This window comes from Ruditapes philippinarum, unplaced genomic scaffold (genome assembly GCF_026571515.1).
Source record: "Ruditapes philippinarum isolate M1 unplaced genomic scaffold, ASM2657151v2 ctg3742_1_1_1_1, whole genome shotgun sequence".
NCBI classification, from domain to species: domain Eukaryota; kingdom Metazoa; phylum Mollusca; class Bivalvia; order Venerida; family Veneridae; genus Ruditapes; species Ruditapes philippinarum.
The window spans coordinates 149,302-177,016 of NW_026860983.1; the positions used below are offsets into that span (position 1 = coordinate 149,302).

Consider the following 27,715-nt stretch of genomic DNA (forward strand, 5'->3'; position numbering starts at 1 on the left):
ATTTTATGTTCGTGGGAGTTGGGATATGGGGGTATTTGTGAGTGACCTTAGTTAAATGGGGGGGGGGGGGTATATTTTTTTGTTGAATTGAAGAAAAAAACAACATAAGATGTAGTAAATGACAGAAACTCCTTAAAGATGTGTGATTAAGCATTGTTAAAAATCATTATTTTAAAGAGAGATAACTTTTAGACTATAAGAGTATGAAGAATTTCAGTGAAGATGTCAGATAAAAATTATAATGTTGATTATAAATGTCAGTGGACAATCCATGACACGTAAAGATGGTGTAATAAATGTCTGATATATAGGTGACTCACTTTCTACTTTGTGACACTCTCGCATTGTCCTAATTGCATCGTAAGCTACTGTCGACTTTACTGCATAATGTTGATGTTTTATCTGCCGCGCCATTTCACGATGTTCTATAAATATTTCACGATGTTCTATAAATATTTCACCATGTTCTATAAATATTTCACGATGTTCTATGAATATTTCCCGATGTTCTATAAATATTTCCCGATGTTCTATAAATATTTCACGATGTTCTATAAATTTTTCACGATGTTCTATAAATATTTCACGATGTTCTATAAATATTTCCGGCAGTAAAACAGAACGAGGATGACATATTTTCTGACGAGTGACATATTTTTGAGAGTGGTGTTATAAATGTTCTTAAATAATAAAAATAAGTCTGGAATGGGAATTGTTTGGAACAAATTTCTAAGAATGAAAAAATATCAACAAAAAAATGGGGCTCTGGAATGCATGTCAATCAAATTTAATGAAATTACTGTTAACTAAAGTATCCCTTACATTCAATTAATTCTAAATTCATCAATTAAATACAATTAAAATCTTAATTGAGATTTAATTGAGGCATAAATGAGTTTCATTTGACATATAATTATGACATGAATCAGGTTAATGAAATCAAATGTTAGAAATATGTATTGATATTATTCTACATTTATATAAATCAGTGCAGTGAAGGTAACTTAAGAGTTACTGTGAAAAACTTTAGGGACTCACTGCTAGCAATGTTATATTATGAATCTTGTGGTATGAGAGTTTACTGTTGAAGAACTTAAATATATCATTATATCATTATATTTTCTTAAATGAAATAAGTTGTGGGTGCTATTGTTGTGTTTCAAAACCTGAGTTTTTATTTGGGAGGTGATCGGGGGGGGGGACTAACATGGACAATTGTACAGAACAAGATGACCTTCCGTAAAATAGCTGAATAGATTCTCCACATTTAAGACTCCAAAATTCTGAAGGAATTCCAATTAAAGCCTGGAAGTTGATGAAATGTTGTATTTTATATTTATATGTATAACTTGGGGAAATATTTTAATTGATTTTGGTTTTTATTTATAGTATATGTATATAAACTGATAAAGGAAAAGGATAGAAACAATAAGCCATATTAAATAACACTCTCAATTTTAAATGCATGTCTATAATTCTATATTCAATAACACACTGCTTGAAATTGTAGAAATTATCTCGGAATTGTTATATACCAATAAATACAATATAGGATGATGATGAAATAGAGAATATTGGTCTAGTATCCCTGGTATCCCGACGACAACGATGATAAAAAACAATTTCCCCGATCATAATCTCCAGTAAATTAGACTCTACGTTTAAATAATATCAATGATGGGTAATTCCTAGCCGTGTATCATTATTAGTAATTTCCGTTCGTATGCACGATCTCACGAGATTTCCCGTCATAGATGACAACCCTCGAATCAATTTCCCGTATTCTTTCCTTATTCTAATCAAGTTCTAATTAACTGCTTACTGTACGACTTGGATACTGCGACCACTTGTGTGCCGACTGATTGAGACATCAGAATACTTTAAAACTTAGATACACCGGCCACTTGTGTGTCCACTAATTGAGATATCAGAATACTGTAAAACTTAGATAGAGCGACCACTTGTGTGTTGACTGATTTAGGTATCAGAATACTGTACGACTTGGATACACGACCACTTGTGTGTCAACTAATTAAGATATCAGAATACTGTACGACTTTGATACAGCGGCCATTTGTGTGCCAACTAATAGAGATATCAGAATATGTTCCTGTGTTTCCATTAAATATAAGCGGCCGTTATTTTGTGTTAAATCACTTAGACACAAAACTTAAATGTTGTTTTAGATATAATTATAACATTCACTATAAGAAGTCATTCAGTTCGCGTAGAGTCTCCTGTTATAACATGAAGAGAGTGTTTAACAGCTTGGTAATTTATTATCTCATTTTGTCACATGAGATGTCGACACTGTGAATTAATTCTAAAATAAGTGGGGTACAGTCTCCACACAGCTTTCTGTAATTGAAAAAAAGTCTCCTTTAAAATATTTTCATTAGTTTTGGGGGAAATCGTTAGAGCTGTGTAAGAATTAGAAAGTTTCTAGAAGATTTTAGTCTGTATATAGGGTGTGATATGTGTGTTTATTGTAAAAATAAACATATACATACATGTAATATGATATACACAGTTAATTTTTACCATGCTGGAACCTAAATTGATTAACCTTTGTCACCAGTATAGAGCCAGGCCAGCGTGCAAAACTCACTGGTTTATGTGATTAAGTGTAATAATTTATTAAGATTTGTGATACAGTTCTTTGTAATGACAATTTTGGAACACATGTTAATTGTTATATATTAATTTTTCAGGTTCGAACATTGTTCGTGAGTGGACTGCCCATGGATGCCAAACCCAGGGAACTTTATTTACTGTTCAGATCTTATAAGGTAAGGACAGATAACTTTGTCAAATGTTTGTGTGTATTTGAATTATTACAATGATTAATGAATGCATTTACAATAAATTTTTAGTTTTCTTCAAAATTGAATAAGTTAGGTAACTCTGTTAATACTTTTCTAACAGTCATGATAATAATGTAAAGTTAGACAACTCTGTTAATAAATACTGTAGTGATAAAAGTTAAATTATTTCAAGTTTTGCCCCCAAAAAAAAAAAATGTTACACAAGAGTTTTTCCCCTTGCTGGACAGTTCTGATCCAAGCCAATATTCCTTCAAGGTCATTGAATATTGGTAATTGGTTATTGATTATTGATTTATTATTTAATACCATTATCCTGTTTCTTGACAGATGTTATGTTCCCATCTTATAAAACTACTATGTTGATATTCTCATCAGTTCTTGGGGTAACAAAACAAAACTTGAACAGTTTAGAAGGCGGTGTTAAATCTTTTTTTTAATGACCTTATAGACTATTAGAAAATTTGAAATATATAACCAGTGTTATATTGTAGTGTATGGTTATATAACACAATTCCTGTCAGATATTTGGAGTGACATAAAACGCCTGTTATACAGCAAATTAATACAATAATATATCCCATATTACAGCCATTGATACTAAACTGCACAAAGTCCGATATTATTGTTACAATAATTTTTTTGCAGACTTTGTTATTGTATTGATAAGAAAAAATTTCAGAGATGTCTTAATATAAAGTGATCTTTGCTGTTTCTACTGAACGAGATATATACAATCTGATTCCATTTTCTTTGCATGTTTTTGTAGGTTTTTTTTTAACGTTTTTTATATCTCTCTCCATAATACATCTTTAACAACTGTTACAATTTGGTTTTATTTGTACTACAGTAAGAAATACATAATAAAATCTTTGCCTCCTTCCTAATAAAAAAAAAAAATAGTTCTTTACTAACTTGGAATTTCTTGCCTCTAAGAATGCATTTTCTTTTTGATCTTATGTTTTTTATTATATCAAAATAAAAGAAAAATTATTGCAATAGAGATAGATTAACATGAAAGTTTTATAGCTTGTAACTTTCAATTAGGAAATATATCTTTTATATTGTAACAATTAAGAAAAGTAGTCTTTTTATAGTAACAATTAAGGAATGCTTTCTATTTTTAGTAACAATTTAGGAAAGCTTTCTATTTATAGTAACAATTTAGGAAAGTTTTCTATTTATAGTAACATTTACTGTGTTATATTGTTCAGGGGTATGAGAATGCCCTATTAAAGATGATGGGCAAAGCTATTGGTAAAAATAATAATGTAAGTAACAAAAAAAAGGGACATCCTTGGAATTCCCAATTTTATGATATATACTTGGGTTTTCCCGTGTCTAAAATTAGAATCAAATTGTTGTTTACTCATCCATATCATCTCATCATTTTATTGGTTGACCAAAAAAAGTAAATCTGATGTCTATTACATTTGATTCTATATTTAGGCATGATCTGAGAGTTGATGTGTCCCATAGTAACGCTGTTTCTATAGTAACATCACAACTTCCTGTTTCATCACTTGTTGCCATGGAAACATCACATAAATTATGAATGATGATGTTTCACTTTATCATTAACATATATGTGTGCTTCGTCCTGAAAATGCTTTCTATATTAATACAAACATTCTCTATTTTAACAACATCTTGTGTATAGATTCTTTACATATATATCTATATCTCTGAAACAAATTTTGGGCTGAAAAAAGTGACCTTGAAATAAATTTAAGTATACTATACTGCATTTTCAGGATTATTATTTTCAAATATTGTGTGTTTATAAAACATAAAAACTGTTGTATGCTGATGTTCTCCATTCTCATGCAGAATGTTATCACTTCCTGTTGTTGTCAATAGCAACAGGCAAAGTTCAAGGTCATTTGATGTAATAATTTCAAGGTTATTGACCTTTGACCTTTTTCTGGGAGTGATAAGTTTCTGTAATGATGACGAGAACAATATGCTGTATTTTATAATAACTGTTTATGTTCATTTTACATTATAAACAATATTAAAAACTGTTTTCCATTTTTAACCAGTCATATTTTTCTATTAACAGTTGTCGTAGTAACCAGGCATGTTCACTTATCACGCTCACTGTTTGTGTTTCTATATTTAGTATCACCTATGACCTTTGACCTTGCAGGGGTACGAAGGTTCACTATTAAAAGTTACAAATAAAAACGGCAAAAACACGTCGGTGAGTATACAGGGCACGATTTGAAAACTTCCTATACTAACAAGATTAGATTCTTATTATTACTGCTTTATAATGATGTGTGGGGTCTTTGTTTCACTTCCAAAAGCAAAAAATATTTACCATAAATAATGCTTGAGTACTCATTTGTTTTTTTTAAAAAAATCCAATCTTTACTGGAAATTTATATATATCAATGCCAAGGGAGACTAATGTGTTACTTGTATTTTGCTTTGTGAAACACAGTTGCCCCCCTTTCATATGAAAGCAGTTTCCATTATATTATTTCTGAACCTGACATTAGCTATTATTAGTTTAGGTACTGTAAAATAGGTTTAAAAGAATTGGTAATTGTAGTTTAAATTTATTTTAGTCATTTTAATTTTTGTAACAAATTGTTTATGGGATTCTTTCTCCATTTTTCAATTCTGATAATTTGGTTATGGCCTGATGCATTATTCTTGATAACAAATTTCTTTATTTCTCCTCTCTATGCATGGAACATATTTTTAATTATCAAAACTCTTCAATATCAAATCTATATGATATATAAAGTTCACACCTCAATATTTTAGTATGGCTGGCACAGTAAATTCCTGTTGGCACCAGCTGAAACCAGCAAATACCTCCAGCATGATGAACCTGTTTTTATCTACCTGTATTTGGGCATTTTGGATACTAAAACCCTGCTATTCTCTATTTTATTTCAAACTCTTTTCCAAAAAAAAAATCTTTAATTTTCTGTTAATCTTTCCATATTTCCAACACAATACTTTTTATTTGGGTTTGGTTTTTTGTTTTATTTTCTTCTTTGCAATCAAATGGTTTTAAGTTTATTTAATATTAGGTGCAAAAATTTATACAAAGCAATTTTTTTTGTGAGAATGGAGATTTTAGGTTTGTAGGATTAATGACTTGAATTAGTTTTTTTTGTTACAGTTACTTAGCAACAGTTAGAATTCTAAATTGTATATTATAGTATGAATATATATTTATAAACATTGTTATAGCTATTTTGTGTTGTCAATTTGCTTTAAATTTTACTTTTATGAATGAAATTTTCTATTTTTCATATAAGAATTTCATAAAATTAATAAAAACTTACCAATGATAATGACAGAAAAACTTGTAAGTTTAAAAGTTTTGATGTAAAAGAATTTCATAAAGTTAAAAAAATCTAGAAAGAATTCTTAATTTCTTTATCGCAGAAATTTCGATTATTGTAAAATTTAATGACATGTTAACTGTTTTAAAAACATATTTGATACTAAGAGCGTATGTACATAATCATACAAACATCACATATACAAATGTCACATAATGACTGGTATTTTGAAGTATTATGGAAGTACTAATGTTATATAAAAATATGTTAAATTGTTATAATATTGCCATTACAGCCAGTTGGGTTTGTGACATTTAGCTCAAGGGTGGCAGCTGAGGCAGCTAAACAAGATTTACAGGTAACCAGTCATTTATCATAGACTTACTGTGTTGCTAGGGGTAACCAGTCATTTATCATAGACTTCTTTATATTGCTAGGGGTAACCAGTCATTTATCATAGACTTCTTTATGTTGCTAGGGGTAACCAGTCATTTATCATAGACTTCTTTATGTTGCTAGGGGTAACCAGTCATTTATCATAGACTTCTTTATATTGCTAGGGGTAACCAGTCATTTTTCATAGACTTCTTTATGTTGCTAGGGGTAACCAGTCATTTATCATAGACTTCTTTGTGGTCATTTATCATAGACTTCTTTGTGTTACTAGGGGCAACCAGTCATTTATCATAGACTTCTTTGTGTTACTAGGGGTAACCAGTCATTTTATCATAGACTTCTTTATGTTGCTAGGGGTAACCAGTCATTTATTATAGACTTTTTTATGTTACTAGGGGTAATAAGTCATTTATCATAGACTTCTTTATGTTGCTAGGGGTAACCAGTCATTTATCATAGACTTCTTTATGTTGCTAGGGGTAACCAGTCATTTATCATAGACTTTTTTATGTTGCTAGGGTAACTAGTCATTTATCTAAGACTTTTTTATGTTACTAGGGTAACCAGTCATTTATCATAGACTTCTTTATGTTGCTAGAGGTAACCAGTCATTTATCATAGACTTCTTTATGTTGCCAGGGGTAACCAGTCATTTATCATAGACTTCTTTATGTTGCTAGGGGTAACTAGTCATTTATCATAGACTTCTTTATGTTGCTAGGGGTAACCAGTCATTTATCATAGAATTCTTTATGTTGCTAGGGGTAACCAGTCATTTATCATAGACTTCTTTATGTTGCTAAGGGAAACCAGTCATTTATCATAGACTTCTTTATGTTGCTAAGGGAAACCAGTCATTTATCATAGACTTCTTTATGTTGCTAAGAATAACCAGTCATTTATATTAGACTTATTGTGTTGCTATGGGTAACCAGTCATTTATCATAGACTTCTTTATGTTGCTAGGGGTAACCAGTCATTTATCTTAGACTTCTTTATGTTGCTAGGGGTAACCAGTCATTTATCATAGACTTCTTTATGTTGCTAGGGGTAACCAGTCATTTATCATAGACTTCTTTATGTTGCTAAGGGCAACCAGTCATTTATCATAGAATTATTATGTTGCTAGGGGTAACCAGTCATTTATCTTAGACTTCTTTAAGTTACTAGGGGCAACCAGTCATTTATCATAGAATTATTATGTTGCTATGGGTAACCAGTCATTTATCATAGACTTCTTTATGTTTCTAGGGGTGAGATAAGAAGAAGTTTATTATATATAAAATGTATTTATTGAATATCAGTGGCAAAGTAACCCTGTTAGATTATGCAGTTACATCACTGGACAGTAAACATACTTACTAACCAGTACTTGTGTAATATGTGATAACCAAAGTAGGGTTGTCATAACAAAAGAAGGGCTTGAACCCACAAACCATGGGTTGAGAAGCAATCACCATGGTGACACTGTTATTGAAGTCACATGCATAATTTGTCTACACTTTATAAACCATAGATTATAGATATCAGAAATATACAATGTTTGAAACCTTTGTTTATGATGTAATGATTATGTATATTTCCTTTTCTTTCTTTTAGAAATTCTATATTATCCTATGAAATTGGGCGTTAAAGTTTACGATTGATTTTATTACAAATTTGGCTTGTTTATGTAAAATATACAGTGTTAAACTTGGGCGTGGGGAAAGTGTAGTGTGCTTTATGTGCTAATTTAAACTGAATATGAATAAGAAATTTATGATACTGTTAATTGTTATATAATGTAACTAGACTTGAGAATATTAACTGATGGAAATTGCATTTGTAAATTGAAGTCAATAATTTTTTAATTTTTTTTACGTTTTCTTAATTGATTTTGATATGACGTGACATGTTACCATGGTAGTGTGAGAAAATCAGTTTTTGTTAAACCATTGCATTTATCACTAGTTAGTAATATAGAGTAAACATAATTAGCCAGCCAGGTATGTGAAGTCTTGCCTAGGTTCATTGTCCCTTGCCACTAGGATTAAGTCAGGCCATCAAGTACACAATGTGGCTAGGGTCCTTAATTGTCCTTTGTCACCAGGATGAAGTCAGGCCATCAGGTACACTAAGTCTGGCTAGGTCTCTCGTTCTTTGCCACAAGAATGGAGCCAGATCAGTCTGCATATGCATGAAGTCAAACATAAGGTTCTACCTGTTGGCTGACTTACTTTAAACTTTCATCTTGATATCATAAACTTTTGTAATCAGCAATGCCAAAAATTGGAAGCTGGACATGTCGGTTTCAAAAACTTCAGATGCTTTTGGGTTAAAGATTAAGAATGATGAATATACATGTTTAATTTCAGGGCGTGAGATTTGACCCAGATTTACCCCAGACATTGAGATTAGAGTTTGCAAAGAGTAACACAAAGGTAACCAAACCTAAACAACAGAGCCCACAGCCAGCCACACATCCAACTCTGATACACCCTCTGACTGGGCGTAAGTCTTATTGTTTACTTTTACACTCCCTCCTCTTTTTGAAGGGATTATTTATTTCAACACACCTCCTCTATTTGAAGGGAAATAAATGTAATTTCTGGACACAATCAGTATATATAGAGATTAGTCAATACAAGTCTAACATGAATCTAAGCTGAAAGATGCTTATAAAAAATTATTTTCATATTAAAAACCTATCATAAGTAACAATATACTACCGGACTTATTTGACGCACCTATAGTGTAATGCTAACATTAGCGCGCTTTAACGCTATGTTTATAGCGCAAATGGCGTTATAACGTCAAAGTGGTATTACACTAGTGTAATATCGTCTAGTGTAATATCGTTTTTATTAAACGGCTTTATTACACTCCTGTGTCGCGGTTTATGTGATAAAACAATATACTACAGCACTTAAGTGTTATATACATGTAGGTAAGGGTAAGGGTATATATATATATTTTGTACAAGTTTTTCACTCCAAAGATATAACAAGCACCCACATTTCTTCTATGCTAATGTAGAATGCTTGTATAAAAATACATTTTTTTCTGAATATAACAATCCGAAATTATAATAGGGTAAGGTTATTTGATAAAATCGTAACATAATTTTAAAATGAGACTTTTTTTGCAAATTTTTATTTCACCATTTGTAATTAAATTTCTTGATAAGGCATATATTGAGAAGCCTGTCAATTTTTAATGAATTCTTTTGTTGCTATAGTAAGTACAATATTGACATATTTGACATATCTTATCAATAAACTATCATATTAGAATCTTATCAATAAAACTATCATTTTAGAATATTAGTTTATCACTTTTCATCTAAGTTTTCTAGTTTAGTCTAAAATTAAAGTGTTAAAATTTTTCAGACGATTGCACAAGATATTTTAATATTTATGTTTTAATCAATGCTTAGTTGAAGTTTTTCTTCAAAATACTGTATTTATTCTGTTACAGCCTCTTTCATGATAATTGCTTTTCAATTGATTAATTTGACTTTATGTTGAAATCTTAGTTACATGTTACATGTAGCACCTGTTTAAATTTTAGAGCAAAAATAAAAACTTGGTGTATTGTATAATTTTTTATAACTTTTATTATATTTTATTATGAGTACCTAATCTTATACTGATTTTTGTAGAATATGTATATCAATGTACCAAAATATTGCATACATGTATATACTTATACATCAAATTGTAAGGGAAATGTTACTATCTTAAATGTGTGAAAAAGATACAGTAAGCCAAGTTAATAATTAAAATTGATAAAAAAGATGTTATAAAAAATTCATTGTTCTAAGTCAGTCACCTTTAAACTCAATTTGATTAGTTTATCAGATTTAAAAAAGGGAAACAACTCATAATTGTTTGTAAATAACAAGAGTTGTAGCCCTTTGAATTCATTAAACATGTTTCTGTAAACAAATAACATGGCTTTTAGTAATGCTTTTCAAGTATCAAGCCAAGTTTTACCTTTTTTCTTCAAATGTTTTATATATATTTACTGTACTATTTGAGCGATTTATACACATTTATAATGCAATCTTTAATGCACCAGTACTTTACCTTTATCACTTTATTAAATCACTGGGAACCAAAAAAATGTGCCCTTTACAGAGCAATGGCCTATGAAGGCTACAAACATTCATAATATTTTTTTCATATGACATTATTCAATAATTGGTTATTTTTATCTGCCTCTGGGTCTGTGCAAGACATTTACATGTAGATTTTAGGCGGAGGGGGTGGGGGGGGGGTTATAAAACTAAGCAGAAAAACATCCCTGTAATTATAAAGGATATTGATATATTGTGACTGCAGGTGTTAACCTGTGTATGTTCATGGTTGACTTTATAGAGAAAATCGGGGCGTCCATGGCGGAGTGGTTAAGGTCGTTGACTTCAAATCACTTGCCCCTCACCGCTGTGGGTTCGAATCGCGATAGGGACTATGGATTCTTTCATGTGAGGAAGCTAGCTTACGGAACGTCGGTGGTTCTACTTGGGTGCCCGTTCGTGCCTTAAATAATGCACGGAAGGGCACCTGAGGTCTTTCTCCACCAGTAAAGCTGGAACGTCGCAATATGACCTATACTGTGTCGATGTGACGTAAAACCCAAAACAAACAAACAATTTATAGAGAAAATCAACTGCACATTAATTAATGGTGTTCATGGCTAATGTTATAGAGAAAAATCATCTTGAATCATTAAACCACTCTTTTTTGCATGAAGTTTCATGAAAACTGACTAGAAACATAGTACATGTATACTGAGTGAATTGTACAACAGCTTGATGATTCTACAGCTTGTTTATCATATTACTCAGAATACTATTAGTCTACGTACACTATTTACTAGCATGTAACAGTAGGTTTTAATGAATAAACCTAATTCTTTCACCTATGACAGCAACTGTACATTTAGTACAAATCTTTTACGCATCTTTTATATATCAAAATACCTCACTCACGTGTGTGCGTTTTTTTATCTTCTTTCATTTTCACAGAGGATTTGGGGGCGGCATTTTTCCCAGCTGCCGGACCTGAAGCCTGGGCTCCACCCCACGCCCTTGCCTACCCGGAACTTGCCCCCACGGCTCTACACCACACAGCCACACTTATGCAGCACCCAGCCCTCACACAACTTCCTGTTCGGGTTAGTTATATATTTACTTTTTAATATATAATATTTATTATGTATATTATCTAATGTATAACAATTTACACTGTACAACTGTTTTTGTCACTTTTTTCGTCTTTTGGTTTATAAATCAAAAGTTTGAAAACCAGTCGTAACATTATTTACATGTCATTGGTCAGTTTGTAATACTAGATTTAAATCAGCCAATCAGATTCTTGTATTCCAAGACTGGTTTAGAAACTATTGTTTTATGGTCAGAGACTAAGATATACTATAAATACTCACAGGGGTATGATTTCACCACTCCCTTGTTGTCAAGTGTGTGCAGGCATATATTATACTATACCGTTTTTAATTGTCAACCATTTTTTCCAATTTGAGAGGACGGAGTTAAATTCTAGAAAGCGTAAATGTGAAACTTTCTAATATTATAAAGTCCACAATTCAGGATTTTTTAAAAAGAAAGTATGCAAGTGTATGCAATGGATTGTTAACTTGATTATTAATTTTCATAAAGTATTTTTGTCATTAGGAAATGTTTAATTTTAATACTATTAGGAGGAGGAGAGGAATAGAATTTCGTAAATATTTTTTCCTTTGTTTTAAAATAAAGAAGTTAAAAAATGATAATTGTGTCAAATTATTTCAACATTTGTTCAGCTCTGTGGGTATTTATAGTAGAAAAAAAAAGATAATTGATTTGTAAATTGATATTTTTAAATGCTTGTGTGTAAATGTCAGTGATAATTTGACCTTTATGACCTTTCTAACACTAGGTATCTAACCAACAGCTACATAGATTTCATGACCAGCAATCGTTGACTGCTCAACAATATCTGCAACACTCATTCTACAGTCAAGATGTAAATAGAATGTTCTTATTTTTCTCTTTGCTGGTTTTTTTTTTGTTGTTTTTTTTTTGGCTGGCAATCTTTAGATCGCCTGACCACAGAGTTTTAACCATACTTTTCAAATCATGCAGTCAACTTTTGGTTGATTTTTTTTAGAATGGATTTTTTTTTCTTTTTTAAGTTGGTAATGCCCTATTTTATGTATATACTGGGTAAATTCTATTTTGTTTACATTGAAATACAGCCTTGACACCTAAAAGACGTTGACCATGAAGACCAAATTTTCAAAATTCAGGAAATTCTAAATTATTTTCTGTAACTTTGTTACATTGGAACAGATTTCGATATTATGAACATATTTGTTTACTTAAAGACCAGTTTCTGAATAATGAAAGGTCAAAGGTCAAGTTTGAACTGACTTTAAGATACAGTGCTCCTTGTTGGCAATGATAACTGCCATCAATTTGTTCAGCAAGTTTCACTGTGACTTAATTGTTTGTGTATGGTCTAAAAATATCTCACAAATTCAATCACTTTGAAATGGTTTATTCTAATGTATGGTAAAAATACAGTTCACCTTGACCTGTGATGGTAAAGGTCGTATGCATAAAAAATAATATTGTGTGACAGTTTAATTGAAGAAAGTAATAGGCTGGAGAATGCTTGAACCAGTTCTAAACAAAGTAGATAATCTTTATTTGATAACTTGTTATTGATATATATATATAAGAACATTGTCGAATGTAAGCCTAACTAGACACTAGGTCACAGTGTTTGAATAGTTACAAAACTGATGTAAAATAACAATATTATACTCTACAATATAAAAATGTATATTGTTGTATAGATTGTTGTTGTATAGACATGATGTCTATTAGGCTTACACTACTCCACACCAAGACAATACCCAGGTTAAGGGAGGACTTTTTTTTGCTGTGTTTTGATGTGAATTATGGCTGGGAATGGCAAACTTTCTTATATTCAGTGGCTGGTAACATGTTCTAGTGATTTTGAGATAAACTTCGGACTTAAGTTCTTGAATCAAAAAGACCCCAAAGTACTGTTTAAAACAGTGATTTTTCTTTTACTTTTTCTTTCATATATTTTCATTTTATGTTTTTAATGTTTATTATTGATTATTAAATGATAATGCCCTGTTTTAAATGCTGCATGATTTATTTGTCTTATTTTTTTATACTTTAATGATTCTTGTATAAATGTGAATTTAATTTTAATCACTTTATGAAAAAAAAAACACTAAATTATCAAACACTAATCAATATTTCCACAGTTCAAATGGTTTTAAATGAGACAAAGCAAGTATTGGATCCACTTTACTATTTACTGTGCACATTAGCAATTATTTTAGCACTTTTTAAACTATTTTTATATATATGATTAAATTAGGCTCCGCCCACTGAATTCACTTTATTGCAACTAAAACTCTGCCCACTGAAGTCACTATATTGCAACTAGGCTCCGCCCACTGAAGTCACCATCTTGCAACTAGGCTACACCACTGGGTATCACAATATTGCAACTTAAGCTCCGCCCACTCAACTCACATAAGATGCATTTGACTCTGTCCTATAGTTCACTATTTGCATATTATGCTCCGCAAACTTGAGTCACTTTCAGTTTGGCTCCACCTATTATGTATGTATCGTTAACATTTATACAAAGCAAAGATGTACTTAATTGATAACAATTGTTTTGCACATGCAATTATATAGTCAAAACAAAAGCAGTATGTAACAGTACATGTATGTTGAATATTATAATGATTACTGGATAATAAATGTACACTATTTTACTCCAATTTAACACAGTATATCACTTTGACCTTCCAAATACATGGTCGAGTCATCATTATTAATGTTCGTCTAAAAATCTTAATTACTTTCCTGAAATTGTTTTTCTTACACTTTCCTTCATATAGAATTTTACTTATGTAGTTGTAAGCTTATTTTTGTAACATTAAAGTATATTTTGTAATTAGATGTTTATTTTCAATATTTTTTTTTCAATTAAAAATCTTCAATTAAAGAAACTTACCACTAGATTAAATAAACTTCTTATTAAGCTTTCAGTAAATTAAAGCATGCAGTTGTTTTGAAAAGTAACAAAAAGCCCGAACTTTTTGTGCGTGTGTGTGTGATATCAAAAGTTTATAGTAATGTGGCAATATTTGTTATTGATACCTGTCACAGATTTCACAGCTCCCATCATTTCTTGTTTCTTACGTCACATCTGTTTCCTAAGTTTATGTTGGTGATGGTTTCCTTTTTTCAATTTTACACTCGCCTGTATTTTTAGCTCACCTGATGTAAAGGTTCATTTAAAATAAAAAACTTAAATTTCATAGAAAAAGATTACTGGACTGCCTTTCTTACTCTTGCTACACCATTCTGCCCAAGTTTTACTCAAAGTTTCTGGAAGAAATATTTTTTAAAACAAATGGTATAACAAAGAAATTGTTACAAATTTACTGTTTTTAACATCAAAATTTATATAATTATAATTATATCAATATTCAGGTGAGCAGTTCCTGTCCATTCTGGCTTTCTTATTTGTTTTTGATCTATTTTAGTTGGGCATTTCATTTGTATAATTTGTTTTGTAAACCCCTCATGTGTCATAAAGCCTGAAAGCTTCTGAGACGAAATGCTGCCTCTAAACAACAACTAAGCTCCTGATTGGATGAAACCATTTGAATTTAACCAATCATGTTCTTTTATACATAGGCAAGCTCCTGATTGGATGATACCATTTGAATTTAACCAATCATGTTCCTTTATACATAGACTGATTCTGAATTTATTGATTCTTGTAGAAGCATTTTTTGGTGACTGCTTCTGAAGTTATTAATTTTTGTAGAAAGATATTTTGGAGACTGGTTCTGAAGTTATTAATTCTTGTTGGTAGGTATTTGGGATCCATCTATTTAAAAGGTTTAGGCCTGATTAGTGTGAAACTCGAGGGATTTGAATACTTTAAAAAGAGTCAAGTAATTGTACCAGTTAAAACTATGAAATTAGCAAAGTTGCTCACATTACAGAAGTTCGTACTCTGTAGGACTTTTTATCATGTTTAGATAACACACGATATGCTTACAAGCTGTTGAGGGTTTATTTTTAAGTTAAGTCTGGGGTAGAAACAAGGTTTAAAGCATAACACTGTTCCATTGGTTAAAATCTTTTGATATTATAATCATCCAATCAGAGGCTACAGTTTTAGACTGGTCAAAGATGTGCTTAGGGTCCAACCTTTTTTACTGGTCCAAAGTGTACTTTAGGTCAAACATTTTTGCCTTGTTGGGTTCGATATATAATCATTATAATTTAATAGTTAAATTTGGCATAATATTTTAACTTATGGCTTCCATGTTTTACTCTTATGATTATATTATTTCTAGGCTGTAGATATGAATGCATTAGCTCTACAAGCTGGTAATCCAATAGGTTATGAGGTAAGGGAGACAACTCTTGAATTATTTATCAGAAAAAGAAACTATTTAAAATTAAACAAATAATAAAAAAAGTCAGTTAAAGTGATGTTTGAGCTATTACATTAATGCATGTTTTCAAATATAAAGGGCATGTACATTTTGAAGTATCAGAAATGTTCACAAAGTGTAAATTTATAGACGTTCACCATTGGGAAGCTGACGGCTCAAAAAATGTCCTATCTCTCTGCAGACAGTTTGATGCCTAAAAATGGTCATATGTTTATCATACTCGCAATCTAAATAAACCATAATAGTCAAAAAGGTCTTGTTGTGAGCTAGATCTCCGTTACCTGTCAAAGTATTCCAATTATTTAAGGCCAATAGTAAAATAAAAGAACATAACGTAATATACAAATGTATATTGTGGCATCATTTTGTTTGTAGAAATTCTTGACTTCCTGTCACTGATTCACTATTGTGACTATTAACAACAGCACATGGCCTTTATGCACTTTGTAGCTTAAGTGAGTTGGGAGCACTTGTAGTCTCTGTAATGATTGATGATGATGCTATTTATAGGCTGTTGCTAAATGTAACATCACTTGTTGCATCATCTCTAAAAATAACTATAAAATGTTGCTTATTATAGCAATACTGATTACATCATTTCTAAATATGGAATGGTGATTTTACATTATTACATAATATAGCAAAACTTATTACATCATTGCTGAAAATAGCAATATATTGTTTCAAAATAATGGCAATATCTTATTTTATTATCTCCAAATAATAGAGACAAATTGTTTTATTTTTTTTGCTTTTTTTTAAACTCATATTGATTTTAAATATAGGAAAATGGTCTCTTAGTGAAAAAAGGCTGTATTGATTTGGAACGATATTTTTTTTTAAACTTGGAAAATTGTCCTTTTATTTTCATGAGTACTCCAGTTAGTGACATTGTTTAGTCATTTATGTTATGTAAAATCAATGTTATCCGTTCCTCTATTAAACCTAAATGCCTTTTTGAATTTATTTATATAGATACACCCTGCAATGATGCACGGAGCAGGCTCAGTTTCCGCCACCTTGCCACACCCATCATTGGGTGCCACACCTATCTTCACTAGCCCAATATGCGGGCTACCACAGGTAGGTGTTATTAAACAGTATTACTAACCAATAAAAAACTATAGCATACTCCATGCTGCAAGTAGATGAAACCAAATTCTTTATATCTCAATCCACATTTTTGAGATTTCAGATTTTATGTTAGCAAAAATGTTTTGATTTATAACTCAAGTTTGTGATTCTTTATTTACTAGGACCTGAAATTGTGACTCATGACCAACAAAGTTGATTAATTAAGATTAATCACAAAGTGTTTGATATTCTGTAGGCAATGTTTATATTTATATATATATACAGTTGCTGTACAGAAGTAGTTTAAATGCATATTTTAGCATCCATGTTTGAAATGCAGGAATGTTGAATTTATGTTTATTGTTTCTTGTTAGTGTTTCAATTTATTTACCTGTACTATTTACCTGTATGATTTATTTTGCTTCTGTAATAAGATTATTAGAAAGTTGTATGATTTTTGTATGATTTACCATACAAGTGTTACCCTCTATTTAAGCAATGTTACATCCTTATAATTATATTCTGATGTTTTAGACACACATAATATCCTTTTAACATGTAAAGTTTCACACTTATAACTTTCTATGGACTTTTTTTTCGTTTTTTAAACTATTCTATATTCATAATTTCAAGTGTAGACACAATTTATTATTTTGATATAATTATGATAACACTAGCTTATTATTTTTTATACATATTAATAACACTAGACTGATATTTATAGGCCAGCTCAAACTTGTAAAAAATTGTAACAAAATGACTAATTACTTTTAGAAGAAGGTCTAATTGTACTAACAAAACAAATGTTTTATTCTAATGATACGATAATGTCTTAAAGTATTATAAGAAAACATGAACATTAGTTTAATACTAAACTATATAACTCTTTCTGATGTTTGACATTGATGAATTCAGAATGTTCTAGGCCAAAACTTGATATGGTTGTACTATTTTAATGTTTAATTTCGTGTTTCTCTCAGATGCAAGTTGCTATGGGAAAGGTAAGCCTAGTTGAAAACACAATTTTGCAAAAATAAAACATTCATACATGCACAATGAAGAACTGTCCCCTATTTGATGTTAAAATCTAACATGGACTCAGTCATGAATTGTGTACAATTTTGATATACTTATCTCAGTCACAAATTATGTACATTTTAAATATAACTTGACTCATTCACAAAATTATGTACATTTTAAATATACTTGACTCATTCATAAATTATGTACAATTTAAATATAATTGAATCAGTCATAAATTATATATATATTTTGACTATGCTTGAATCAGTCTCAAATTGTGTACATTTTGAATATTTTTGACTTAGTCAAGTTGTGAACATCATAGATACAAGCCATTTGAAGCATATCAAGTTAATTTACAGACATGCCTTAATTTGACTATTTGAGAAAAAAGTTCTGAATCGTCATCATATTGGTTATTTAAGATATTGCTAAAAATAAAATTCTGATTTCTTAAATTCTGATGAAGTATTTTATCATAATTATTGTTTGGTCATTGTACATAAACAGTGTAACAATCAGGTGATATCCAATGATTAAAGTTTTTGCATACAGCGATATTTTAATTTTCATTATTTGACCATTGCTTAACATTAACTGTTTGTTGGTCAACTTCACACCATAAATAGAGGATATTGAATGAGTGTAAGTTCAATACTGAATTTATTGCACGAGTTGAATAAAATTATATTATGCGAGCCTCTGGCGAGCATAATATTATTTTATTCAACGAGTTCAATAACTTCAGTTATGAAGCTACACGAATTTAATATTCTATTTATCACATACCAAAAATAAAGAGACCGTTTTAGGTAAAATAAGAGTCATTTTTCATTGACGCGCCTATAGTATAACGCTAACATTTAGCGCGTCTTTACACTATGTTTGAATAACGCTAATGACGTCACGTCAAAATATATGCACGGCCGTGCAATACCATATTTACGGAGTCGCAAAATCGGCACGGGTGTGTGATAAATTATAATAGTGAGCAACTATTGTGATGTTACATTCATATGGTGCTGGATCTTTGTTTCTCTCAAAGTTTTTTTATATGAAAAAAATTAGCCTTTCATAGATTTTTTTCGAGTTTTTAAACATTCTTTTGTTTGGAAGAACATTTTATTGTTTAGACTAAAATCTCATAAGACAAACCTTCAGGTTCAGTGAACTATTAAGGTCACCCCTTACATAAATGTCCAAGTATGACTACATTTTACCTTAATGTAAAAGTTGGGGCATCCGTGGCTGAGTGGTTAAGGTCGTTGACTGCAAACCACTTTCCCCTCAGTGGGTTCAAATCCCGACTTGGACTTTGGATTCTTTCATGTGAGGAAACTAACAGCTAGCTAACGGAACGTCTGTAGTTCTACACAGATGCGTGTTCGTGCCTGAAATAATGCACGGAAAGGCATCTGAGGTCTTCCTCTACCAGTAAAGCTTGAACGTAGCCATATGACCTATACTGTGTCGGTGTGACGAAAAACCAAATAAATCAACCAATCAATCAATGTACAAGTTAACGTATTCACCACCTTAATGTACAAATAAAGTCAGCAGTTACCTGCAGCGTAAAACTTAGCGAAGCCGTCACCTCATATTTTTGGTTTTTTCTATCCCTGAAATTTTTTATGGACAATTTCGGGTTAAAAACAAACTGATAGATTGAAACAGAGTGAACCGAAAATTGATTGATATGTTCTATATTTTGTGATATTGTCAGATTGTTACACTGATTTCATGAACGTTTTGTAAAGTGTTCATCTTTAAGTCACAAGATGTTTGAGCCTGGCCCATCGTACATATGTTTTGTATAAACCACAGTTATTTTTGTTATTTTTAGCACATTTTTATCATATATTAAAGTACTGTACGCACTATTTTTTAAAACTACAATTTCATAGCTTATTTTCCCATTAGTAGAGGACTTTTTGTATAAACATTGGCATGATAGATTAAAAGAGAAGTTTGTAAACTGGTAGAATATGTTATTAACAAAACTGTTAACTAAAGTCGATCTTCAAAAGCACTTTTAGCCATTTCATTTACTTATTTTAATAGTAGTGTACAGTAGATTTACAAAAAGAAAAATACTTTTAGTTTAAGCTCCTTTCTCTTTACCAAATATATTTACACAATTCCTTGAGCTGTTTCCAAAATATATTTCATGTCAAACTTAGAAAAAAGTAGTTCTGAAGGCACTATTTTATGTAGCTCATGATCAGAATCTTGCACTATTTTACCACCCCTCATATTCATACGCACCAATCCGCTTGCTTTGAATCAATGCATGCTTCTTGTTATAATAATGTAACTGTAACTATGTCATATCAGATTTTTTATGGTTAACTTTTTAAGGAAAATCATTTCTGTTTGTTTTCAATGTTTGAAGTTTTTGAACGTAAAATGATTCAACAAATTACATAACATACATGTATATATTGTTGACAAAAAAAGAAAAAGAAAAAAAGAAATTCTGGTATGGCATGTCTTTGAAAGCTTATATAAGACATTATTGTATTTTTTACTAAAAAAATAGTAACAAAATTGTGGTAATAAACTGTGGATATCTTACCAGATTTTATAAAATGGTTGACTTTGAAATTTCCTTAATTATCCCTATGGTCCATTATTTGTACAATATTGTTACTATTCATAGATTAAGGAATACAATAAGTATTATATTATCATGCACATATCACATGTCATCACGCTGTGTATGATTTGTATGTAATCAATCAAACAACCATCAACGTGACCCTCACATTATCTCTGTTCTCTTAGGCGGTGAATGGTGCAGCCTCGAGCCCTGGCCTCCCAGCAGGCCTTCCCGGTACAACTACTAATTCACCTTGTTCTACTCTATTTGTTGCAAACCTAGGCCAGTTCTCTTCAGAACAAGAGTTAAAAGATTTATTCAGCAGGTAGGTGTTGACTCCCTTTAAATTATTTCCAAATCCCCAGACTTCGCAGTCAGAAAACAAATTTACTTTATTATTTGGTACCGGATACATAGGAATTATTTGCATCGGTTTATTGTTTCTCCCTTAATATGTAAATTCTTCTAAAATCTTTGTCACTGGAACCATGAGAACCATACAATATATACTTATCTAAACATGTAGTAAAAGTAGATCTTTTATTATTATCTATAAACATTGGTTATTTCTGTATTTTTGTAGATTTATTTTGTCCCTAGTATTGCTTAACAAATCCTATGTATCTAGTATTTTTGGTTTCTCAGATGACACAGTTTAGTTTTAAAATCTTCGAACACATCTTTCTGCCGTCTGTCCGTCTGTTCTGTTGAGACATATGCCATTTATAAAGACTTATAAACTTATTATAAAATATTTATCACTGATCACAGTTTGCTTTACAACACTTTTGTTTACAATTCATGTTTTAAAAACAACAGAGACATATTTATATTTGCACCAAGTTATGTTTCAAAAGTTTAAAGGCATGGCGCACACCGTGTTTCTTTTGCATTGTGGGATATAATATGCCCGGTGCATTATGGGATTTAATTATATTACTTCCAATGCTCATAACAACTTGACAGCCATGCATCGTGGGATACACATGCATATGAAATGTTATAATGTTAAATAAGGAACTTTTTATTACAGTTTCCAGGGATTCTCCAGATTAAAAATGTACAATAAAGGGGGTTCACCTGTATGTTTTGTAGAATATCAGGTAAAAACTTCTAGAAGATAGCCAATTTTTTTATAAAGAAAAGAAGTATATTTTATCAAATAAAAACAAAAAACAAAAACAAATTGATATTAGAAATTAGAATTTGGCAAAATAAAAAAAAGAAAAAGGAAAATTGTCATGTTAACAGTTTTGCAGTCAAGATTAATTTTTACTGTAACCTTTATATAAATTTTTTTTTCTGTTTATTTTAGTCATGATAATTATAATTAAACGATTAAATTTTTTTTTCTCCTGCAAAAAAAAATCAAAATTTATTTAAATTTAAAATCACATATTTTTTTCTCTTATCTCTTTTGATTATTTCATTAAAAGTTTTATATTTTACAATCAGGAAGTAAAGCATGCATCTGAGGCCATGAGTAGACTACAGGGTTTTGTGCTTTTATCCTCTGACCGCGGAGGAATACGTATAGAATATGCTAAGCATAAAATGGGAGAGGTCGTTACTGCATAATCAGGTTTTTAAAAAATGGTACGAAAGTCACATAACTCTTCTGAAGTCAGGGAATTTTTAATTTGAAGTGGGGGAATTGGTCTCGTGTGATTTTATTCTAATATACATCTATTCTGGGAGGGCATACTTTTTGTTCGGGGAAAATGTGTGAAATTTGTGATACATAAATTGACAGGGTGTGTCTCACTATGCTTTGTGTGAACTCTTGTTTTGTAGTGTTTCTTATTTCAACACTTTGATTTTAGGCACTTTTTCACTACACATTGCATGTGGAAAACAATCCCAATTTCTTATTGGTGGATGGTATAGCACTTGATGCCTAAATATAGTAACATAGTCACATGACCTGTACTCTTGTTTACACATTAGCATTTTGAATATGAACTCTTTCCGCTTTATAATTTCTATGTATTTTTGTCCTGATTTTCTGTGAAAAGTTAGCCTTTAGTTCTTGCAGCACAATTGCACTCTCTACTGTCACTTTCCTTTTTTCTCTTTATATAATTAGAGCATTGCATATTAACAATGATGTGTACTTAATATCAAATCCACTCTATATATTATTGTGTGTTACATTTATCCAAATAATATCTATAAATAAACATTATGCCATTGGTTTATTTTATTGTGCTATTTTTATCGTACAATTCTATATATAGATATAATGTGATTGGCCTGTTAACACAGTATTCTATATTTAAACATTATGCAATAGTTCATTATGACACAATATTAAGCATTTTAAATCATTTTAAAAATGGAGCTTTATAAATTCAATAAATGCAGTATTTAAATTATTTATATTCTTAATTTAAATTCACTTTTTCTGGTTTATCCACAAATAAAGATTTTATTTTCTCATAGTAGAAATTTTAAAAAATGCTGCGTATAAGCAGTTTTATTATTCATTTTAGGTTCATATGCAGTTAGTTTCGTTGTGAATAAATTTATTTATTTTTAATACGTTTTAACATTAAAAATAACTAAATTATAACTAAATTATTATCATTCATTTTCCCGTCGTTTACTATGAATGATTTATTAACATAATCTGATAGCTGAAACTTTTTGATGAAAATGAAACGTGACACATTTTGAAGTTTTCTGCAAAAATATGCCTTGTTTATACAATTTAACACTTTTAATTCAATTCAGGATTCAAAATTATACGAATGAAAGAGAAATTTGAAAATATTATCAACACAGAATTTTAATTAAAATCATTTTGACGTAGTACATAACTGACATGTTCAGCAATGAAATTGAATGATACTAGTTGAAAATGGTGATGATACTAATGATCGTGATAGGGTTAAAATGGGAGGAGCGTGATAGGGTGAAAATGGGAGGAGCGTGATAGGGTGAAAATGGGAGGAGCGTGATAGGGTAAAAATGGGAGGAGCGTGATAGGGTGAAAATGGGAGGAGCGTGATAGGGTGAAAATGGGAGGAGCGTGATAGGGTGAAAATGGGAGGAGCGTGATACTGTCATGACAAATGCATAAGATTTCACCTACATTCTAACGAGTTCGTTGCCTTAAAATGTAGGTTATGTAAAATTGTTGAAACTAAGTAATAGTCTTTTCAAAATAATTGATTACAGATCTTTTATTGAAGAACTCTGTTTCTATGTTTGATTGAGTTTGTTCAATGAATAAAACATACATACTTTTATAAACCTAATAAGCCTATATCTTGGTAGATAATTAAAGTAATTTTATGGACAAAGATACTGACAAAATGTTATTCCTGTCTTAATTGATAGGGTCACAATATGAGTGTTTTCATAACACAGGATCAGCTAGATTTATAATATAACGTTCTTTTTTTCTTTTATTTATTTTCATCAATTTAGATTTAACTTGTTATAAAATATGTTTTTATTATAACATTTCTTAATCATCCAGAAAACAATTTCAAATAAGATTCTAAATATGTAAGTAAATAAAAAAAATTGATTGTATGTATACCAATTACTACTAATTTGCAGGCGTGAAAATATGCTAACCCTGCTGAATTTCATACAATGCCTGTTGGCTTTCGTTGTTTTTTTTTAAGTGTTCGTTATCAAATAAAGAGATGTCATGTTTAAAATTTTACATAAATTAACCCAACAGGATAGAGTTTCGTCAAACGTAACAAATGTGGATCCGTGCTGGTTGTCAATCATTTCTAGTCACCCTATCTCTATTATAGCCCAGATATAATGGGTCCTGAGTATGAACAGTAAGAAAGTCATTTGCGATGTAAAAGTAGTGGCAAACTTTTATGATGAACAATCAGGGTAAATGTGGGTTCAAGCCTTACCTGGGTCACTTCTATAGGTTTCTTCACATGTTCACATGACACCAGTTGTAATTCGTAAAAACAAACAAAAAACAAAACAGACCATCAAAATTGATTTATTTATGGTATAAACATAAGATAAAATATAACTTTAATTGAAATTGTATTGTCAGTTATGATTGGCAAAGTAAGGAAAAATCAAATCATTAATTTATAGGCCAAATAAAAAAATCAAACATAAATGCTGTAAAAAAAACAGATTGAAACTAAAATGTGATTTTAAGCCACATTATGGCTATTTTTAGTTATGATATTTAATTGCCATTTATTATGATATTTATTTGTCATTTATTTTGGGACCATATTAGAAGGTGTTAATTAAACTTTAAAATTGTAGTTTATATTTAGGTAAATTATAGGTATTTTAATAAAAACTGAACTGATGTTTATTTATTACTGGGTTGATGAAATCAAGAAATATTTAAACATGACAAGTTATAATCTGGTGAAATTAGGAAAAACATTCTAGAGCGGAAATTTATTTATGAAATGGGCAAAAATGATTTAAATGAATTTGAGAAAATTTGTATTCAATCCTTACTGTCATTTATTTTAGGGCAAGTTTAGGAAAATTTCAATAAAAACTGAAGTGCTATTTAAAGGCAAATTTAGGAAAACTTCAATATAGGCCTAACAGATCTTTTATTTTCTTGAAATTAGGTTTCAAGGGTTGTCATATAAACACTCTTTGCAATATGTGATAAAAACTCTGATACAAGACATACCTGACTATCGTTCAGTTTTTAGGCCAAATGAAAAAAAATGTCAATCAAAACTTGATTGTTATTATATAAGTGTGTTTGGCCAAATAAGGAAAAGTTCAGGTAACCGTTGGATTTATAAGATTGAGTTGATTATGATAATGTATAAACAAGATACCTTGTGACTATGATAACACTTCAATATTTATTTCTTTATATTCCTATATCATTTTGTAATGCATATATTTTACACCAGGGTGACAAAATCAAATGGAAAAATACCAAAACAACAACATCAGATAATTAAAAGTGTGTAAAAAGAAGCAAGCAAAGCTGACATTATAAGAGTTCACAAAACAAGTTTAAAGTTGATTTCTTTCAAATTTGAGTTATCAGTTCAGTTTCCTTGAGTTTAAAGTTGAATATTCCCTTGCTTTTGTTTAGATTATGTCTTCATCAATTTCTATTATATTAACATGTAATACTATTTAAGTTTATTGCTTCAGTCTTTCTAAAATAATCTTTAAATTAAAAAAGATATAGTAACTTTATTCAGTTTCTGTCTTTGATTAATATTTCTGATAATGACAAGTAGATATCGGATTTGGCATAATATTTATTATATTCCAATTGGCTTTATTATTAATACTAATTCTGATTACTGTAAAATCATTTTAATTTGTGTGTCATTTAATATCATATCATATCAATTTTGTTTTCTTGACCTTCAAATTAAACTATTAAAATATGCAAGTCAATATGTGACAGAAATTTTAGAATTGTACACACAAATTTAAATGACTTTACAGTATGCTCCAAATTCAAAACATTTTTTTTTTAATTTTTAGACATAGTTGTGATGTTATGTGATTTTTTTATTCATATAGGCAAAGAGAGAAGAAATGATGAGTCCCGCGCAGTCGCCTCCCTTGTCCGTGATGACGTCATAGTTACCAGATGTCTTTGAACTCATCCATGACCTTTGACCTTGCGATGAGTAATATGTCAGGCATTCCTGTAAAAGGGGAAAAAGATAATTTATTGAACAATCATATTTGGTAGCAAAACAACAATGTTTGTTATATGTGTTATATAACTTGACCTTTACTCTTACGTTTGTGATGATATTATTACATCATTTTGGTGTAAAATGATTGGTTATTCAGATCATGTGATCAAAATATATTGCCTGTTATATAATATGTAACATTATTTATATAAAATATTAAGAGAGGTTGCTATTTCATATTTTATAGGGTATATTTATGTTTTAGACATTTAGGTAAAATTACAATTCTCCATTTTATAAGGCCAGTTGCTTTTAAATTTTGGATTTATTCTTCTTCTTTTTTGTATAGAATAAGAATACTTTTGTAATTATATTGAGGAAATACTGGAATTCACATAGAACTAAAAATTTATAGATATTTTTAATTTCAAGGTACATATAACATATGAAATGGCAGTCACTCTTGTCTATATACTTGTGGTTGGTGAACAAATATTTGATGGTGACAGGTTGAGTGCTGTATGTTTTTGTGTTTGTTGTTGATGATAAATAATTTCTTATATACATTTATTATAGTAATGCATAGCATTTTATATCTTGTTTTTTTTTCTTTATTAAACAAGCATTGGGCTCTATCTATATTTGGGTTACATAACCAGGGTTTTTATTTTACTTTCAAAGTATATTGCATGAAATAAATATCTTTACAGGATATATGAACTTTACAGGGTTAAGATATTTAAATAATCATTACATACCTTGTTTAGGACATGTGATATTTTTTTGAACTTCGTGTTTTAGAAACAAAAATATAGAAAAAAAATAGAATCAAAATGTTTAAGAAAATTTTCAGAAACCATAAGTGTATTATTATATTAAAATTACATAATAAATAATTAATGAATTTAGGATATATAATAAAACACGGGCATTAAGCCAGGAGGTGCGATAATCACGTTTAAGACCTTGTTACAAAAATGTTTTTTCAAAATTTTCTAAATAAGTCAATTTATTCGTTATAAACGAAGAGTCCGTCATAACGGTAAAACATATCTTATTAAAGGTCACAATCATCCTCATCTCTGCAGAAACAAAACAATCACTGTTAAAAACCACTGACCTTCTTCCAAAAACAAGTATCAAATAAAATTATTAAAGGACCAAGAAAAGTTTTGTTTTATGTTTGGCTTAGAAAAGTAGGTTTTAATGGACACTTCAGTCCAATCAATCAGCTTTTTACACATGTAGCGGCATAGTTGTAACTTTGTTGTAATATGTCAGCCTATTTACACCATGTTAGCGCATATGGTGTAATATTAAAAATTAAAGTGTGCATTTTGTATATAATAATTA

The 27,715-nt window shown here is 30.1% G+C and overlaps 1 protein-coding gene across 17 annotated transcripts in view; it reads left to right on the top strand.

Annotated features, from left to right (window-relative positions):
- The window catches only part of LOC132714124 (protein couch potato-like), a 98,901-nt gene extending 71,693 nt beyond the window's left edge, over positions 1-27,208 (top strand). For 5 of the 17 annotated variants that reach the window (XM_060696876.1, XM_060696892.1, XM_060696887.1 and 2 more), the window contains 13 exons: positions 2,712-2,789; positions 4,037-4,093; positions 6,423-6,485; positions 8,878-9,013; positions 11,532-11,680; positions 12,442-12,528; positions 15,932-15,985; positions 17,009-17,116; positions 18,088-18,108; positions 20,915-21,054; positions 21,763-21,832; positions 22,185-22,325; positions 26,241-27,208. In XM_060696876.1, coding sequence (XP_060552859.1) covers positions 2,712-2,789; positions 4,037-4,093; positions 6,423-6,485; positions 8,878-9,013; positions 11,532-11,680; positions 12,442-12,528; positions 15,932-15,985; positions 17,009-17,116; positions 18,088-18,108; positions 20,915-21,054; positions 21,763-21,832; positions 22,185-22,307 — 1,086 coding nt within the window. In that variant the 3' untranslated portion in view covers positions 22,308-22,325; positions 26,241-27,208. Of the gene's footprint in view, positions 1-2,711; positions 2,790-4,036; positions 4,094-4,971; positions 5,026-6,422; positions 6,486-8,877; positions 9,014-11,531; positions 11,681-12,441; positions 12,529-15,931; positions 15,986-17,008; positions 17,117-18,087; positions 18,109-20,914; positions 21,055-21,762; positions 21,833-22,184; positions 22,326-26,240 lie in introns of all 17 variants that reach the window. The other 12 variants (XM_060696877.1, XM_060696893.1, XM_060696888.1 and 9 more) reach the window with 8 other exon arrangements.
- Positions 27,209-27,715: the final 507 nt, after the last annotated feature.